General features: G+C 39.1%; 1 protein-coding gene across 2 annotated transcripts; it reads left to right on the top strand.

Moving 5' to 3' along the window:
* The first annotated feature begins 1035 nt into the window (after positions 1 to 1035).
* pou4f2 (POU class 4 homeobox 2) lies at positions 1036 to 5339 on the top strand. 2 transcript variants are annotated; one of them, XM_040023868.1, is made up of 3 exons: positions 1036 to 1847; positions 1944 to 1987; positions 2281 to 5339. In XM_040023868.1, the coding sequence occupies exons 1-3, from the start codon at positions 1759 to 1761 to the stop codon at positions 3237 to 3239; spliced, it is 1092 nt and encodes a 363-aa protein (XP_039879802.1). In that variant the 5' UTR covers positions 1036 to 1758; the 3' UTR covers positions 3240 to 5339. The 2 variants fall into 2 exon arrangements, with proteins under 2 accessions (XP_039879802.1, XP_039879801.1); XM_040023867.1 differs by having other exon boundaries at positions 1036 to 1983; positions 2310 to 5339.
* The last annotated feature ends 12479 nt before the right edge of the window (positions 5340 to 17818 follow it).

The raw sequence follows: 17818 nt of genomic DNA, 5'->3' as shown, positions 1-17818 counted from the left end.
TTCAAACACATCATCGCCTTACACCTGTCACAAGAAGTGTGACAGGTGTAAGGCCGAGTGTCTCTGTCTATCTCTGTCTAAACACAGATTTTATATACATATATATATATATATATATAAAACGATTGAATATTTCCACTCTCCTTTAGCTTAGGCTACTTGGAAAACAATTAGCTGTTTCTATAGACGGAGCCATATTAAATAAATTAGGCACCCCTTGTTAATTACAACGTGATTAAACGTTTTAATTACGTTACCGATAATGTGGCGTAATTAGCAAAGAGATAAGATAATAGGCTGCTATGACAAGTGTGTGGATTTACAATTTAACAGTGTTCATTACTTTAAAAGGAAAAATCCACTTTTATTGTCATTCATTAACGTGCAGCCTTTACGCACAGATTTCAACGTAGAGGAATAACAAAAAAAATTCATTAGGTACAATTCGTGATTCTTTAGGTATTTTTTTTTTCAAGATTACAAAATATGGTTATATATTTAGTATAATTTCATATGATTTTTACTTTGGATGCTAAGATAGTAATCGAGTCACTTGCCATTCCTGTTTCAAAACTCTGTGAAACCTTTAGTTGTCGTAGTAATCAGTTTTTCCCCTTTACTATAGCGGAAAAACTTGTGTAAAGGGGAGCTGTCCCTGTCCGTCGTGATAATTTACTCCTATTGCTCCCTCCGCGTTCAATATTTCCATGTAATTTTTTTAATTCAAGATTTTAAAAATATATAAATATTTTCTGTTACAACAAACCGGGATTCCGACTTTTATTGGACACGGTGTTGGTAACGAGGTGTTGGTGGTGTTGGTGATGAAGTAGATTCATTTGAAATAAATGCCTTGTTGCAGACTGCCCATGCGCAGAGTCCCCAGCGGCGGCGGCTGTGGTGGTGGTGGTGGTGGTGTGGCTAATGAAGAATAATAAATCATGAAAGGGTTTTTTTTTTTCAGGTGCGCTCAAAAGGGTGTGTGTGTGTGCGAGTGTGTGAGTGAGTGAGACACTGAGAGCGCTGTAGAGAGAGAAGGGAAAGGGTGTGTGTGCGCGTGTGTGTGTAAGAGAGAGAGAGCGAGAGAGAGAGAGAGAGGCGGAGAGAGACTCAGTCTGCCCTTCGCCTCAGAGCAGAGGCAGTTCGGGTCCCCGCAGCATTCAACGTAGTCGAAGAGGTACAATACAGAGACTGTCATCGCCATTACTTCTCACTTACGGTCATATCAAGACGGAAACTTTTGAGGGGAAAAAATAAACAGGTCAACGAGAACGGCAACAGTTTTCAAACTTGAAGTATTTTTGGAAATCCTAAGAGACGGAGAGAAACTTTTTTTCTTGCTGGCGTCGTTGATGAGGAGCTCTGCCAAAAATAATCCAAGGCACACAACAACAACAAAGAAAACATATTGTGTAGTTGTGAAGGTGGGGGGCAAGCTGAAGGAGAAAAGGCACAAAGTGTTTTTGAACCATTGCGCCACAAGTCCACAACGGGAAGAGGTATCATCGGCGCTCGGCTGCATGGTTTGTTGGCGTCTGTGATATCTCATTCGCCACAAAAAGACGAGACGCCTCTCCGTTACCTCCGCGCGCAATAATAAATAGATGTGATTCAGTGTTGGACGACCGTCTTCAGCCGACACTTTATTCGACAGTGACTTGAGATTCCTGCGAAGCAATTGGGCTTCAACTCCCGACCAGAGGAGGCGGAGTCTTAACTTATTAAAAGGAACTTGCCGAGGCTTGGACGCCCGCAAATATGATGATGATGTCTCTGAACAGCAAGCAGCCTTTTGCCATGGCCCACGCCAGCTTGCCCGAACCCAAGTACTCGTTGCATTCCTCCTCGTCCTCCACTCTGACTTCCAATGCACCTTCGTCCTCCTGCTCATCCTCCCGACACAGCAGCACCATCATCAGCAGCAGCGGCAGCAGCAGCAGCAGCTCGGAGGCGATGCGCAGAGCCTGTCTCCCAACCCCACCGGTATGTATTCTGCATAATCACTGCTTAAAGGCACATTTTGACAGCCCACTTTTTTTTTCGTTGCTTGATGTTTTTTTCATGTCTGCACAGCAAATCACCCAACACCTCCATATTTTTTTTTCCTCCTCTCTGCTCAACTTATGTATTCAGTCGGCTTTGCCTTTCGTATTAATTTTTATGACCTGGGATGTTGCATGTGTCTTGTTTTGTGTGCTCCCTCCTTTTTTAGGATTTCTTTTTTTCACATTCTGGAAATGTTTTAAACCGAGGAGTGGAGGGAGAATTCCCTGCTGACAGTTATGTGTGCATTCTATTTGCAATTGCAGAGCAATATATTCGGAGGCTTGGATGAGAGTTTATTGGCCCGGGCTGAAGCTCTAGCGGCGGTGGATATAGTCTCGCAGACCAAGAGCCACCACCACCCACCACATCACAGTCCCTTCAAGCCGGACGCAACCTACCACACCATGAACACGCTCCCCTGCACGTCGTCTTCCTCCTCTTCCTCCTCGGTGCCTATCTCTCATCCATCCGCCCTGGCTGGCCACCATCACCACCACCACCACCATCACCACCAGCCTCACCAGGCACTGGAGGGGGACCTGCTGGATCACATCACCCCTGGACTGGCACTAGGAGCCATGGCAGGACCGGATGGCTCGGTGGTTTCCACGCCTGCGCACCCTGCCCACATGGCGGGCATGAACCACATGCACCAGGCAGCTATCAACATGGCTCATGCCCACGGGCTACCGCCGCACATGGGCATGAACGACGTGGACGCCGATCCAAGGGACTTGGAAGCCTTCGCGGAGAGGTTTAAGCAGAGACGGATCAAACTCGGGGTTACCCAGGCGGATGTAGGGGCAGCTTTAGCCAGTCTGAAGATTCCTGGGGTGGGCTCCCTCAGCCAAAGCACCATCTGCCGATTCGAGTCCCTCACGCTCTCACATAACAACATGATCGCTTTGAAGCCCATCCTGCAAGCGTGGCTAGAAGAAGCCGAGAAATCACACAGGGAGAAACTTAATAAACCCGAGTTGTTCAACGGCGCGGAGAAAAAGAGGAAGCGCACGTCGATAGCCGCACCGGAGAAGAGATCGCTGGAGGCCTATTTTGCCATTCAGCCGCGTCCCTCCTCGGAGAAAATCGCAGCAATCGCAGAAAAGCTGGACCTGAAAAAGAACGTGGTGCGGGTCTGGTTTTGCAACCAGCGACAGAAACAGAAACGAATGAAGTACTCTGCATGCGTCTGAAAAAAAAAAAACAACCCACCACCCTCAAAAAGACTTGGAACTGTTTAGAGATGATTTGTATCATATTTCCTATCTCACACGTTTTTTTCAATCATCGATGACTTTGTGCTTTGAACTTCGAAAAAAAAATCCTGAAATCCAACAATGACTGACAAAAAAGAAAAAGAGAGAAAAAACTCGAGAGAGAGAAAGAGAGAGAGAGAGAGAAAGAAAAAACAGATCCAGTCACGTCTTTTACTCGCTGAGAGGAAGATGTGGAGTCAAGTAAAGCGTCGTTTGACAGAGCAAGTAAGACCACTGTTTCCACACTTACTATGCTTCACCTTTTTAATGCCAACGCAGTATGACTTACAGGACTCTACGCTTTAATTTGTATTTATAATTCATTTCAAATGGTGACTATAGTTTGGGTTAGAACTCCCACCTTCCCCACCCTCAAAGTAAAAATAGCGGGGCCATTTTACTCAAAGCACTTGGTTGGTGAATATTGGTGTTTATATTTTTGGCTTATAGGATAAGCTATATCCCCCCACCCCCCTCCAAGTTCATGACAGTGCAGTCTGACATTTATTCAGGGTCCACGAGGGGGATTAAGAGGACCACACACCACTTGTTCTTTTAAGCTAATATTAGATTACTGCCAAATATCCTTGTGTAAATGAATAACTTCCTTGTCTCTCTCTCACACACACATACACACACACACACTTCATTTTGTGTCTAAATGTGTTATTAATTCCACTTATTTTTGTTACCACATGTGCTCAAAGTCGGGGATCTATTTTTCAAGATACCCTGGGTTTGGATTAAGTTAAGGTTAATATTATTCTAATTATTATTATTATTCTAATTATTATTATTATTATTATTATTTTATTATTATTATTATTAGGCCTCAGTATGTGGGATTATCAAAACAGGGTGGCTTCTACAGATTTTTTCGCTATTTAAAAGAAAATTTGATTTGTCGCCGGCTACAATAAGTTTACAATCCAGCGTGGGCCGGTGTCTTATGAAGTATTTATTGAGTGAGGTCATGTTTACTTCATTATATATTTATTGGGATTTCCCCCCACCTCCCAACACTACCACCCCACCCCCTTCTCCTCCTCCTCCTCGTTTTGCTTGAGAAAATCAAATTCTGACAGCAAGTTAAGCGTGTTGTTCTGGTTTAAAGGGAAACGACTGTAAAACGTACAGTCACAAAATTGTTTTTGCGACTTTTAACGTCTGAGATGGTACAATCGAGATATATATGAGATAGTATTCTGTTTTTCTATTATTTTATGTATGTTTTTCCCCCCTCTCCTGCTATTTATTTGTATAAATATACGCGCATCGTTATGGAGTCGTTGCTTGTTAAATCACCTTGTTTAAGTAATGTTTTGTTTTTGTTTTTGTTTTTTTGTTTTTCTTGAAGAGAAAAAGAAACAGCTTCATGGAAGTATACGTGTACAATGTAAATATTTCATTGGAACCAGTCGATGCACATAAATATATCCGTACAGGTTTTTGCTGTATTGCTGTTTAGCTGAGGTAACTTATTTCTGTAATGTATGTTGCTTTTGGTTCCCTGGTTAAATAATTCTATTAATTTATTACATCCATGTAATTTTAATTAATTTATTTATTGAACTGCAATATGTGTTTCATTAAAGAACAAACTTTAACATTTAATCGGACGTTTTTCCATGACTACACTGTGCAAAGTGGCTCTCCCAGACATATTAATATTCTTTTATTTATTCATCTATTTATTTATTGATGAGGAGGAGGGAAACGGTTTAGCTGTGGGCTACGCAGCTCTTTTTCTTCTTCTTCTTCTTCTTTTTTTTTTTAAGAGATGGCTGGTGGATAGAGCAGACGTTATTGGAGTATTTTTACTTCAAATACCTCTCTCTTTTAAAAAAAAATGACATGACTTGTTGGTACCAAAACGTGTCCAGGTTGTTTTATTTATAACACAACATGTGGACTGTCACAGTCCTTATGAGCAAGGCATAACCACCAACCCCACTCCCTATACCCAATCTGTTCTCTGGCTTATCCGGGCAATATAAGAGCATGAGATGAATACCAAAAATTAAAATGTGAAATTGCTTTTCTTCTTCTTCTGCTTCTTCTTCGTCTTGCCTTTCTGGTTTCGCCACCCTCCTCCAGGCCTAGACATAAAGCAGGCCCTACAGGAACCACTTCCCCTCTATTCCATCAACGTTAAAGACACACGTGGCGTCTCCACTGACGTGCTGCCAGCTTATGTAGCTCACTGTTGCCTTACCTGAGAGCAAATGCTAATATTCTATTAGAGCCTAATCAGGGGGTCTGTGGAGAGCTAGATGGGTCCCTGGAGCGCAGACTTGCCAGATGTCAGCCCGCCAGAAAAACAGCTCGCCTGCCAACGTGCCCGACTCTATTTAAATACACACTCCAACATGCTTCGCTCGTGCATGCGGGCACACAGGCTTTGAAGCACAACCTTTGGTTCGTAGTTATCGTTAGATATGAGGAAGAGGAGGGTGATGTGATGTCCACATATTTTGTTGTTGTTGTTTTGTGGGGGGTCTTCGGGGCTTACTGGTCTGCTGGTTTGCTGAGCGCTGAGCAAGCGTTTCAGCACCATGGACAGATCCCTGACAGGCCGGAGGAGCCAAATATTAGCATTTCTGAGACCTGTCATCCACCTTTACACCAATTATTTACATCACGTGGAATGCATTTTCATGGGATTGTTTCTGGATCACTTCAAACTCATTATAACAGTAAAACAAAACAAAAAACCCAGGATGAAACGAGATGACTTTTTAAATACTTTAAATCTGCTTTAGAAAAATTACATCAGGTGATTCTCAACATATTTTTATAGATTTAAAAAATATTATTTTACACATGCAGTATTTCCAAAGAGTGTCAAACAATATTTCGTGTAAATGACATAAAAGATCCACTAATATCTTAATTAATTTAAATGTGAGGAGTGTACCGTTCCTCTGTATTTACACACCTCATTAAAATTAGTCCTATCTGTAAAGCAGCGCCTTCATTAAAAAAAAGAAAACTCATCCATAAACCAAATCTGCTGAAGCGCCACCCTCGTGACATATTAAGGGTATCAAAACGACCCTATTAATGAGACAGCGGTGATGGTTCATCAATTAAAAGATGCTCCTGGTGAGTGCTTCTAATTTCCCCTAAACGAGCCATTCACTTAATACGTTAATAAGAGCGAATTATTAAATTACACATCGAATTATGAAAACCAGATAATTATGAAGAGCGAGTTAAGCAGTCATTAGCCATCCCTGTTAATTACCGCTGGTCAGGGAGGGCTGCCGAGTGAGTGTCTCATCGGGAATTGAAATTAACTTTATGCAGTGAGCCTCGCTGCTGCAGCTCTGCACAGGAAGACAGGGAGACAGACAGACAGACAGACACACGGGCAGGCAGCGGGCAGCTTCTTAACCAGACGGCTATCGCCTGTTTGGTTTAAACATATTGGGCGAAAATCGATCTGGATTCTTTGATAGCGAATCAATGTGACCCCAGCGCCGAAAAAATACGCACACACACACATAAAGAAAAGGCCCAAGCACAAAGAAGAAAATCGAAGGTCTGTTTTTTTCTTTTCTTCTTAGACATAAAGGCGATATATATATATAATAAACATTTGAGCCAAAACAATTTACCTTAAAGTCACAGACACGTCTGCTCAGACCACGCTGCACGGGCTCCATACATTGAAGCACACGCGTAAGAAAGACACCGTGGGAGCCTTCTACAAAACGAAAAGGGCAGCGCTGTTTCCTTTTGTTATAATTACGCCCTCTGTTTTATTTTTCTCTTTCCCCAGAACAGTTCCCCCCTCTTTCACAGGGATACTGATGAAATTTTAATGAAGCCAGGGACTGTCGGAGCTCCGCCCGGGGACCTGAGAGTAGAATATTTTAACTGTACATTTACGCCAAGTGTCTGCCTTCAAAGACGCGACTGCTCTCGAATTAGACGAACTGTGAGCCATAAAGTGAACGCGCCGCGCACCACGCAATCCCGTATTTATCATCTGTTGGCTGCTCCACGCCTCCAAAATACTGTACAAAAGCCCCCGTCAGATGGCCGCTTGAATGCGAAGCGGCACGCGCTATTTGATAGTGTCGCCAATCAGTTGTTGTTGATGCAATATTAATCAGCCATCAATAGTCATTAGTTTGTTAAGTGTTCCCCAGAATCTAATCGATGGAGTAGCACTGGATGGCTGGAGGAGGTTGGTGGGATACTTTCTGATCTGGGATGGCATGCAAAGGAGGGAAATCCACACTCTGTGTGCCAGTGAAACATAGCCCTTCTCTCTTTCTCTCTCTCTCGCTGTCTCTCTCGCTCTCTAATACACTAGCTAACGCACGTGCACGTACAACCCAAATCCACGTGCACACTCCGAAATCATCACGTCTTTAAACGCTATGTTGTTCGTCAGATGGGTAAGGCTAGATTGTTAGGCAAGCATCCACTTTACTGAAATTGGAAACTTGAAGCTGATAAAATGCTTATTTCTTAGTAAATAATCATGAAATAAGATTTTTATTTTCCAGTGTGGTGGTAAAAAAGTGAAGCCAAAACGTTTGCCTTTTAAACCCGAACACTTTCAGAAAAGGCCCGCGCTGCATAGCCTTTATTTTGAAATCTAACCAGAAACGAAGACTCGCTATCCGCACATGCGTAGACAAGAATACGCTCTTCATTAAAAATGTATGACGCTGCTGCATTTAAACTCGTACCTTTATTTGAAGTCATTCATATTTTTTGATGAACGAAATAAAAGGAAAGGTGATGATTTCTAAACCGGGAGCAATAACAAGAGTGGCAAATTAAAACCGTAGCATAGCAAGAAATTATAAATTACAATTTCTGTGAGGGGAAAAATAGTTTTTTTATAAAAATAAAATAAAAAAACAGAAAGAAAATCCCCGTTAATTTAATAGCATAGGAAACATTCATAGCCTTCAACTAAAATAGCTCAGGGGCATGATTAGAGGGTGGGTGTTGAGAAGCCACAGTCACCCCTGACATTTGGCTAACACCAAAACAATGATTTGGGATGCTAAACCAAGTTCCTACCTTCCCACCCCCCAGAGCGTTTTCACATCTCCCCTACATTTGTAAATGAAAACAATAAACTTTCTTTTATTCTTTTAAGGAAAAAAAAAAGATTTCTTTCTTTGCCTTCATTGTTCGTCAGGCTGGTGCAGTTTTGTGAATTTTATTTTTTCCTCATGAAACTAAATGAATATTTGAATGCTTTCGCTTGAGGGGGAATAATGTCTACCCCCCACTTAGACTCTTTCAATACAGTTATCTCCAACATGGTGAGCATGTTTTAGACTTTATGAAGGACAGATTATATGTGTTAAATAAATTTAGCATTTGGATGTGAGCAGGGTTTGTCAATATAGATAACAATAAATAATTAATTATATCCTCAATAGAAAAGTCTTCCTATTAGGATCCAGAGCCTGCTGTGGTACAAATTAATCTCTTGTTGTAATAAAGTTCACCATTACGTCATAAAAAAAATATCCACATGCATTTTGCAATACAGCTTCGTACCGCTAGGGGCGTGCAGGTGCAAAATCTGGAATAGTAATTAACTGTAACGTCAGTGGAGGCTATAAAAAGCTACTTGGTGGGAAAATATATTTGAACATTTTAAACACATCATTTTAGTGAAATCGACTTGACTATGTGTAAAAATATATACCAAAGAATTATATTTTTGGTATATATTAAACATTAAACAATATTTAAAAAATCCTCATTAGTTACTTTTGAAGCAATATTCAATTAAGGCTTTGTAATCCCGATATCATCTTCACTGATCCTTGAACATATTGATTTTCAGATTTTTGTAAAGTGTAGTTCACGTACCGCTCTGTGAATTTATATCACAAAGGTACACAATGCTGTGGAAATGTGGTAAAACCTGAACTCTCTGTGTTATGTGTCATAGAAAAATCCAGTTCATAAGGGTGTGTGACAGGAGTGTGGAGTCATGTGATGATATGAAGTATATTTTAGAAATGATACAATGGTTCTTCTCTGAAGGGCTAAACTGAAAAATTAAAAATAACAAAAATCAAGCTCTCATCATGGTATATAAAAATTACTCATCCATATTTTTATATTAATGTCAGCATTAAAATCATTGTGTCAACATTGTTCTTATTACATTTTCAATGCAAATAGAAAATATAGTAAAATAATTAAATTAATTGTACCACGTCCAGTTTACATAAATTGTGTACAACCCCTGCTCATGCAGTAACAATACAAAACCATATACTAAGACCGTTGACCATATTGTGCATGAATATAAGAGCTATTAACCAAATGGGTTCATCATTTAATTTCAGGCACATCAAGTCATCATACTGTTATGTATTATGACCTAACATATAAATTGATGCCATAAAGTGCCTTCAGCTATCAAATATTTAACAACACTGGATGTGTATACATGTTTATGGACCGGCAGGCCTCCTCCTAGCGTTCCCTTTTGCTTGGTCTTCCTTCCTTGTGACCACTGAGTTTTACACTTCCTTGTTCTCAGAGGCTGTTTTGGTGTTCTGAATGAGTAAGTTGTAGACCGCTTAGAGACTGGACCTTAATGAGAAGGTGGTAGAGCTGTCTAGTGGATGTGTGTTCATTGGGCTTTGACAGCCGTGCTCTGTTGCAGATCTATTAATCATACCCACAAGGAGTGTTAGTCTCTCTCTCCCTTTCTCCCTCTCTCTCTCTCTCTCTCCCTCACTCATTCACTCACTCACTCTCAGTTTTCAGTTTATACAGAACAGAATCATTTACATAAAGTCCTTAAGGCAAATAACTGTTGGGGGCTCTAATTTATATCTGATCGAAAATTAGCCGTCATTATGCGCACCATTAGCTGCGTCTTTAATGTGCTTCTAAGCACCATTTGTCAAGCAGCTTGTTAATATCCTTCAAGTCTTTAAAGTTGAGAGCTCATTAAAGACTGCTGTGCCTGCACTCGATGCTATTTCATAAAATTTGGTGGGAAGGGACGGAACATTTAAAAGTTTTTGTTTTTTAAATTCCTATTGTCCAAAAATAAAGATTAGACAGTGTGCAGCGTGTGTACTCTGCGTGGTACTCTTCCTGGGTGGAAGCAAAAATACAAACCGCACCATGTTCCACAGCCTGATATGTTTCAAATGATCATCCCTTCATTTAAATTTTGGCAAATCTATAAATGCACAAGTCAAATGAATGATCTTTTTTCAGTCTGATGGCATCACCATAAAAAAAAAAATCTATAAACCTTTTTATTTTCAGGAAAAAAAACGTTTCCTTTTCACCATGCATGATTCCGAAATTAAAATTGCTTTGATATTCACAAATCAGAAAAGCAAATAGATCTTTCCAATATACATCCTGGAATGAGAATACTGTCTGTGGGTATCTTGCCCAAAGCCCATAAAATAAGAGCCTCACAGGCCCAATCTTTGCCTATGGGTAATGGGAGTTATGCTGCTTTATTATTGGTTAAAACTCCAGTGTCCTTAGTCCTTTTTTTCTCCAGTATAACAGATTCCTCCAGGCTAAAGCAATAAAGAGAGTAATTAGAATGCTAAAGACAGATGTAAATAAAAGGAATGAGACAGTGGTGAGGGATGAGGCGTCTAGGTCACACACTCTCATCAAAAACCCAGTTGGTAGCAAATGACACAACGTTCAGTGCCAGAGGCCTCGGGCTACGACTGCAAACCAGAGGACATAATGGACTAAATTATGGCCTCAATGGCTATGCATCTCAAAGCACCAATAAGAATACACACACACACATGCACACAAACCTCAAACCCCAAACATGGAAATACTGTATGTTTGGACTGAATTTGTAGGCATTACATAACACACCCAAATTGGCCAGCGTACCATAATCAAAGCAATATGCCATTATTAAGCCGTATGATTATTACACCCCCATGGAAACAGTGCTGACTGCCTTTCTCCACTGACAATCCCAGAGGTTATGGACCTCAGTGGTTTCAAAGCTTATGTCCAACAATACAAAAACACTGTTTCCTTTTTTTCGTTGTTTGATTAAAAACACATATATTAAGAAAAGGTTTTGTTTTTTTTAATGGAGGAAGAACCAAGACTAAACAAGAGACAGTTGAGATTAGATGCAGAGGGAGGGGTTGGGAATAATAAAAATGTTTTCATTTTTAAAAATACATTAACTACTGGAATGCATTTATAGCCCAGTCTACCAGCAAAATGTTAAACTGGGCTCATTTCTGTAGAACAGCACCAACTATGTCGGTCCACACAGTGTAACACTTTCAAGGCAGTAAAACTTTTTGATGTTTACATTTTAGGTAACATGATGGGGAAGAGATTACTCTAGCAACCTAGCAAAATGAAAAATGGAAGCCTGAATAAATTTTTTCTTAATTCCAAACTGCAGTATTTTCCTTCGTCTGGGCCCTTAGTATTGCCCTTAGATCAATGAGCCAGGAAAAACAAAAGTTAAAAGCAACTGAAAACAAAATTAAATAAAAAAAAATGAAAGTAAATGTAAAAGTAATGTAAAAAAAAGTGATGATACCACACAGAACTGAAAATAAAGAAAATACAGGGGACATTAACCCATAATTTCCTAGGTGAAAGTCTCTCATGCTGTTCCTGTCATTCCTTTTTCCAAGATAAAAAAAAAGAAGATAATTTTACACCAAAAACAAGCGCTTCATGTCTCACAGCCATCACAATCATTGTGGTTGGCGTGAACTCTATTGAAAGATTTCCAATGAAGAAACAGAGGGTGTAGTGGACAAAAATCGCACACACTCTTTCCCTCAGTTAATGAAACCTTTTAAGTTTTCTATTCTTCTCACACATAGTGCTTTATGTCTGTTCCCCGCTTTTATGTTCTTTAGTTTGTAGGAGCCACAAATCACTACACTACAGTCTGCACACTGTGCAAAGATGAGTACTGCTCATACGTGCGGTTCAGCATGGGGATATATATTATTTGTGCTGTGTTGTTAATCATTTTTAAATTGTTTTTAAATCAGTCTTATTTCACGATTTACAGGAAAAAAATATTTACAATTACAAAAATTTGTGAAAGAAATTTGTGACAGGCTTTCGATCAAGCCGCACATACATTTTAGTCATGCGTTATTAGAAATAGACGGCACAGTCTCCCCTCAGAGAATTACATATTTCTTTAACATTACTGAAATTAACACAAAGTACATAATGCCAAAAATGACAACATAAATCAGAAAAGCTTCTTTTTGACCATGAAGCTCACATTTTTCCAACAGTATGTCGATTAGGGTAATGGAAATGAGAGGTATATAGCATTTTTATTGCTTAAAACTTACATCATCTTGCCATGCAAATACTCCATTCTCTATGAAACTAATGTCTGTGCAAAGAAAGTTGATGCCACCCAATATATTAGATTACACTGTGCTGTTGAAATGTGTGCTTCTGAGGTGCCTTTGCAAAAGGTTGATTACTTTGGATATATTTCACATGCCGCTCTGGGCTATTATGGCTTGAGATACAGACTATAGTCAGAACCCTGATGGAGCATTTCTGAATAGACAACGTCCCTGGTAAAACCATATAAAGTGATTCAATGCGAACATAAAGAAATGTTAACGATCGTCAAAGACCTTTGTGTTGGATGGCTTTCCTTCCAGTTGCTCTCACTTTCTCACTCTCTGTTGTCCTTTTTATTTCTTTCACACTTTCTGGGAGCATCAAAAGTGTAAGCAGGTGCAGACTCCATGTTTTTCAGAGGAGCACTTTGAAAAAATAATAAATCTTGTACTGTCTGACCAAAACAGCCGCCCAAAACAAGCACATTTCTGGGGGGGGGAAAATATACAAGTTACCATGCTAGTTTTCCTTATAAGTGTGTTTTACTGACAGGGATATTTGCTTTGGAGATGCCTGCACACATCCGTGGCATTGCTGTATCATGTGGTAGACAGACATAGTTTCTGACCTCTATATAGCAATGTGCAAGGACCTCAACAGCTGTAAACAACACTGCAATCAGTGTCCCATCTGCTCCCATGTCCCACTTGTGTTGATGCCTTTTTGCCATTTCTTTCACCCTCTGCCAAGTGGCTGCCTCAGGACATCTAACCCAGAGAAAAGAGCTCATTTACCCAAGGAGGAACGAAGCAAACTAGATTTCTGAGTGTGTTTACTGACAGGGAAACTTGGTTGCGACGGCATTCAAAATAGTGAAGATGGGTTATAATGTGCAAAAAACTAAAACAACAGTTCATCGACATGAAATTAATCACAACATCTGTGGTAATCTATACAATTAACATAAAAAACACAGAAGTGATTAGCTAAGTTCCTGCAGCTAAACAGATATCAGGCTATTTCATGTTGATTTAGCCTCCATTAACACCTATTCACACTAATGATACATCACAGGGATTATGTGAAGTGGATGCTTGTGCTACGTATGCTCCAAAGGTAAGTGGTGTGACTCATTTTGTTTTAAAAGTCCACAATAACGTTGTACAAATGTATTGTTTTCTTGATAATTTTTTAGAGCACATTTAATTTAAAGGATATTTACATACACATTCATATAGTTTGTTCAGAACAAATGACTGATGTCAAACTTGCCATGGAGCCCCGTGGAGTTTTGAATCATTATTACCCCACATTGAAAAGTGTTTACACAAGCTTTGCCTTTATCACACACAGGTGTGAATATCTCGACAATGTGATACACATGTTATGGTTGGTGATACCGTTGCTATAAACAAAGAGGAAGAAAAGGATATATTTCAACATTTATTTTATATTATTAGTCTTTAAAGAGTTTTTTGCAAACCTCCATTGGTTTACCTTCTCACCTTACTGCAGTAATGTACAGCGTAGTCCAGGATGCAGTGACATCACTACTGACTGCAGTCACCGGCGCAACAGAAGACACATTTTAGCCCAGGAATGACAATAAGATGTTGCTTCTTATAATGATGTTTGGATAAACTTTAAGAAAATACACCTTTGGCAAGATGTAATAATGTATGTAATATTTTGTTACACGGTTGTTAGCAATGTTAAATAAATTACAATACCTGCTACATTATTGACTGTTAGTTTATTTTTGTACTTGTAATTTTAGGAAAACTTGCTTTAAAAACACCTTTATTTTGGACCTTAAGTGGTTGTTTTTTTATGTATAATGATGCTGATCATCAAAAATTCACACTGCCCTTACCAGCTCAATGCAGAGAGGTCATCATAGCTTAATCAATGCACGTTTCTCCTTTCTGCCTTATGTTTCTGTAATGACATTATAACATCTTTACAAGCTCTTCATTCAGGGTGGGCAAATCAAACTTTGTATTCTGCCTACATAATCCATGTACAAATACGCCTCACACAAGAGCCCTGTGTGTTATGCGATTTGAGTGGGGGTCAGAGCCACTTGTATTCCTTTGGGTGGGATTGCAGGAGATTTGAGTGGAGCATTATCCCTACATGAGGGCCCTCCAGAACGCCTATCTGTTGTTCCCACTACTCATTTACTTTATCAGTGCACTGCTGTAATATACATAATTCAGACAACCGGGGAATGTCTTTGGGCTCCGAACCACCTGCTGGCTTTTATTAGCTAATTAATGGTGATTTATCAGAGCTGCTAATTTGAGTGGGGCGGCTTGCCTTCAGGAGTCTCAGAACACTGTATGAATTCTGATGGTAATTATGCTTATTTGATGGGCAGTTTGCTAAAACAAAAAGTTCTGTCTTTTCTGCCCCAAAGGGATGAAATTTCTGTTCATACCAACGATGACCTTGTATAATTTTTTTTCTGTCTCATTAAGGTCTCACACACAGTTCATTTTAATACTTAAATTCAAAACAGCCTTTTTTATACCTTTATACCTGTAGATGTCTGTCCTTGGGAAGGTCTTTTTTTGATGTCCTTATGTTTCAAGTATATTTAGTCTTCAAGGACCACAAATTCAAGGGAGTTTGGACTGGACATTTGGGCATCCTGAAGGGAGAATATCAATATGCCCAATTTATTGTCTGTGTTTAAAAAATACTAGGTGCTTTGTAAGCATTTACAATTCTCCCCATAGTTCTTCCTTTTGTATTTACTTTTGTTTGTACTTAATACAAACATTTATTTAAATAAAGTTAAATTGAAACAATAAAAGTTGCTTCATGAACAAGTATATCAAATTTAGAGTACATAGAGATGACTGAGAGAATTTAGTTTTTCAGGGATTTCTAAGGGAAGATGGTTTCTCCTATGGCTGACAGGCAGTGCCATTAAACAAAGAATGGACAATGATTTCTCAGCAAGAGTTCTAAAGGATGTTTCAATGAACTATGGAACAAGAAGATTTCAATTTTTTTTATGTTCAACAACAACAAAAAAGAGTGTTCTTGCATTTACTCACAATAAAATATCAATAAAATGCTTTTTTTCAATGTCAGCATATTCTCGTCAAGTGGTGTTTTCTAATCTGTGATCATTTGTAATGAACTTTGTCATTTTCTTGAAGGTAACCTTTTGAAGATTTATTTATTTATTGAAAACCTTGTTACATTCTTCCATGAAGACCTCTCCAATGGTTCCAGAGAGAAAAATGTCAGTGCAACAAGTCAAAGTGTGATCTTCTCAATTTCTTTAATCCTTCATGCTAATAAACAGAACTGACATATCGACTGACATCTTTGGTGGCTCGCTGTCCTGCTTTTGGCATGTTTAAACACAAAAAAATCTATTTTTAATGTCATTGGGCAAGTGTTGAAACATTTCAGTGGGTAAGTTAAACCTTTGACCTTCTAGTAGTGGAAGATAAAGAGCTGAAAGAAAGCAAACGTCATACATACAGTTACTATGACCTCCAAAGTATTTGATCGCTATCCATTAGATAGTTTTGAGTTATTTCACTTAGGAATAAAGTGATAGATTGAAGAGTACTGATGTGAAACTGCTGTAAATGCAAAAGCAATGATAGATGCTACACAGTAAATATGAAGTAATTTGTTATCTGTCATGAACTTAAATAACTGATAGAAGGGTTAATTTGCTTTTTCTTGATAACTGCTTCTTTAAACACTTACAAAGTCGTAAGATTTGACCTAAATGAGCTACTGGTTTCTACCAAATGCATAATTTCATGTCAGATGAAAAACATTTGACAATACCTCATCGTATCAACACAGATCCAGTGTGTAAGGCATCAGATGGCCGATTGATGTTTTCTGCCCTCTGCATGGATGTCTTCTGGGAAATATTCTAGACAGGTTGAATCCCAAAAGGCACACACAAATACAGAAGTATAAAACGCAGTGTCAAGTGATCGGCATGAATGCGGCAGCAGGGAACAAAAAAAACAAAAAAACTGGAGGTAAAATGCGCCTGCCTTTTACATATCTTCTCCTAATCTTTTCATCCCAATTCAAATAAAATTCGAAACAGCAGGTAAATGGTAATATCACACAAGCAAGCAATGGTGCCTCCAGCAACATGCTCCATTAAAAGAATTTGCCTTGCAAGTTGGTGCAGCTCTGTCTGCACAAACTGTTTGCTCAGAGGGAATTGAACAGGAATTCTAAATACACACTTTAATGTACAACCCTCTTTCCAAAGGAAATGTCAATAAAAACAGAATGCAAAGACTTGAAAATCATCAAAAAAAACTAGTCAAAACAATATTTTTATTGCAGACGTTGATAAATTGTATGCATTTTTTATTATTATTCTAATTTTATAAATTGATGTTAAGAACAGGTTTCCTAAAATTCAACTGTTATATTTTTCACGTCACAGATATTTTCAGTGGGTGACAGGTCGGGAATATTGGAGTCATGCTGTTGTAATATACGCTTAATGTGGTTAGGCATTGTAGAAATAATGAAGGCGCTCCATCTCAAATACCATAGGACGAGAAGTATGGTACACCCTGGACAGAGAGACAGACAACCACTCACGTTCACACCTGTGAGCAACCTAAAATCACCAGTTAACCTAACACCACTGACTGCATGTCTTTAGACTGGGAGGAAGTCGGCGTACCTGGAATGAACCTACACAGGCAAGAGAACATACAAACTCTACACCAAACGGCCCTAGACGACCACTGGAGTTGAATCTTGGACCATCCTAACCTTTCTGGGGCAACAGTGCTAACCACCACAACACATTCGCACTAATGAGTGTTATGTTTAGACCCATACAGGTATATCTTCTTTCTTTTGAACTGTGCTAACAACAAGCCAGATAGCCCTGCTTTTAAGCCCATTTCCTTAATCCATCTAAAAGGTAAGTTTTTTCTTTCAACAGCATTGTTTTGAATTTTTTTAAACACTCTTATGAATGTGGTGATAAACTGTGTTTACTGACAAAGTGTCCCTGAGCACATGCGGTGGTTTTCTTTGCAGAATTGTGTCTATTTTTAATGCAGCTTTAGAGTCCAAAGATTGCAAAAAATCAGTAATGGGTTTTGTAACTGTCTATCTGTTTTTATTGTGACTAAATATAATGTAAAGTATGATTGCAC

This window comes from Simochromis diagramma, unplaced genomic scaffold (assembly GCF_900408965.1).
Source record: "Simochromis diagramma unplaced genomic scaffold, fSimDia1.1 OVJJ01000302.1, whole genome shotgun sequence".
NCBI classification, from domain to species: Eukaryota; Metazoa; Chordata; class Actinopteri; order Cichliformes; family Cichlidae; genus Simochromis; species Simochromis diagramma.
This window is presented reverse-complemented; position numbering and strand designations above follow the sequence as displayed.

Excerpts from the sequence above, each read along its gene's own strand:
- pou4f2 (XM_040023867.1), top strand. The coding sequence starts at position 1,759 with ATGATGATGATGTCTCTGAACAGCAAGCAGCCTTTTGCCATGGCCCAC. Across the intron at positions 1,984-2,309 it reads CCTGTCTCCCAACCCCACCG|AGCAATATATTCGGAGGCTT; the intron begins GTATGTATTCTG and ends TTGCAATTGCAG.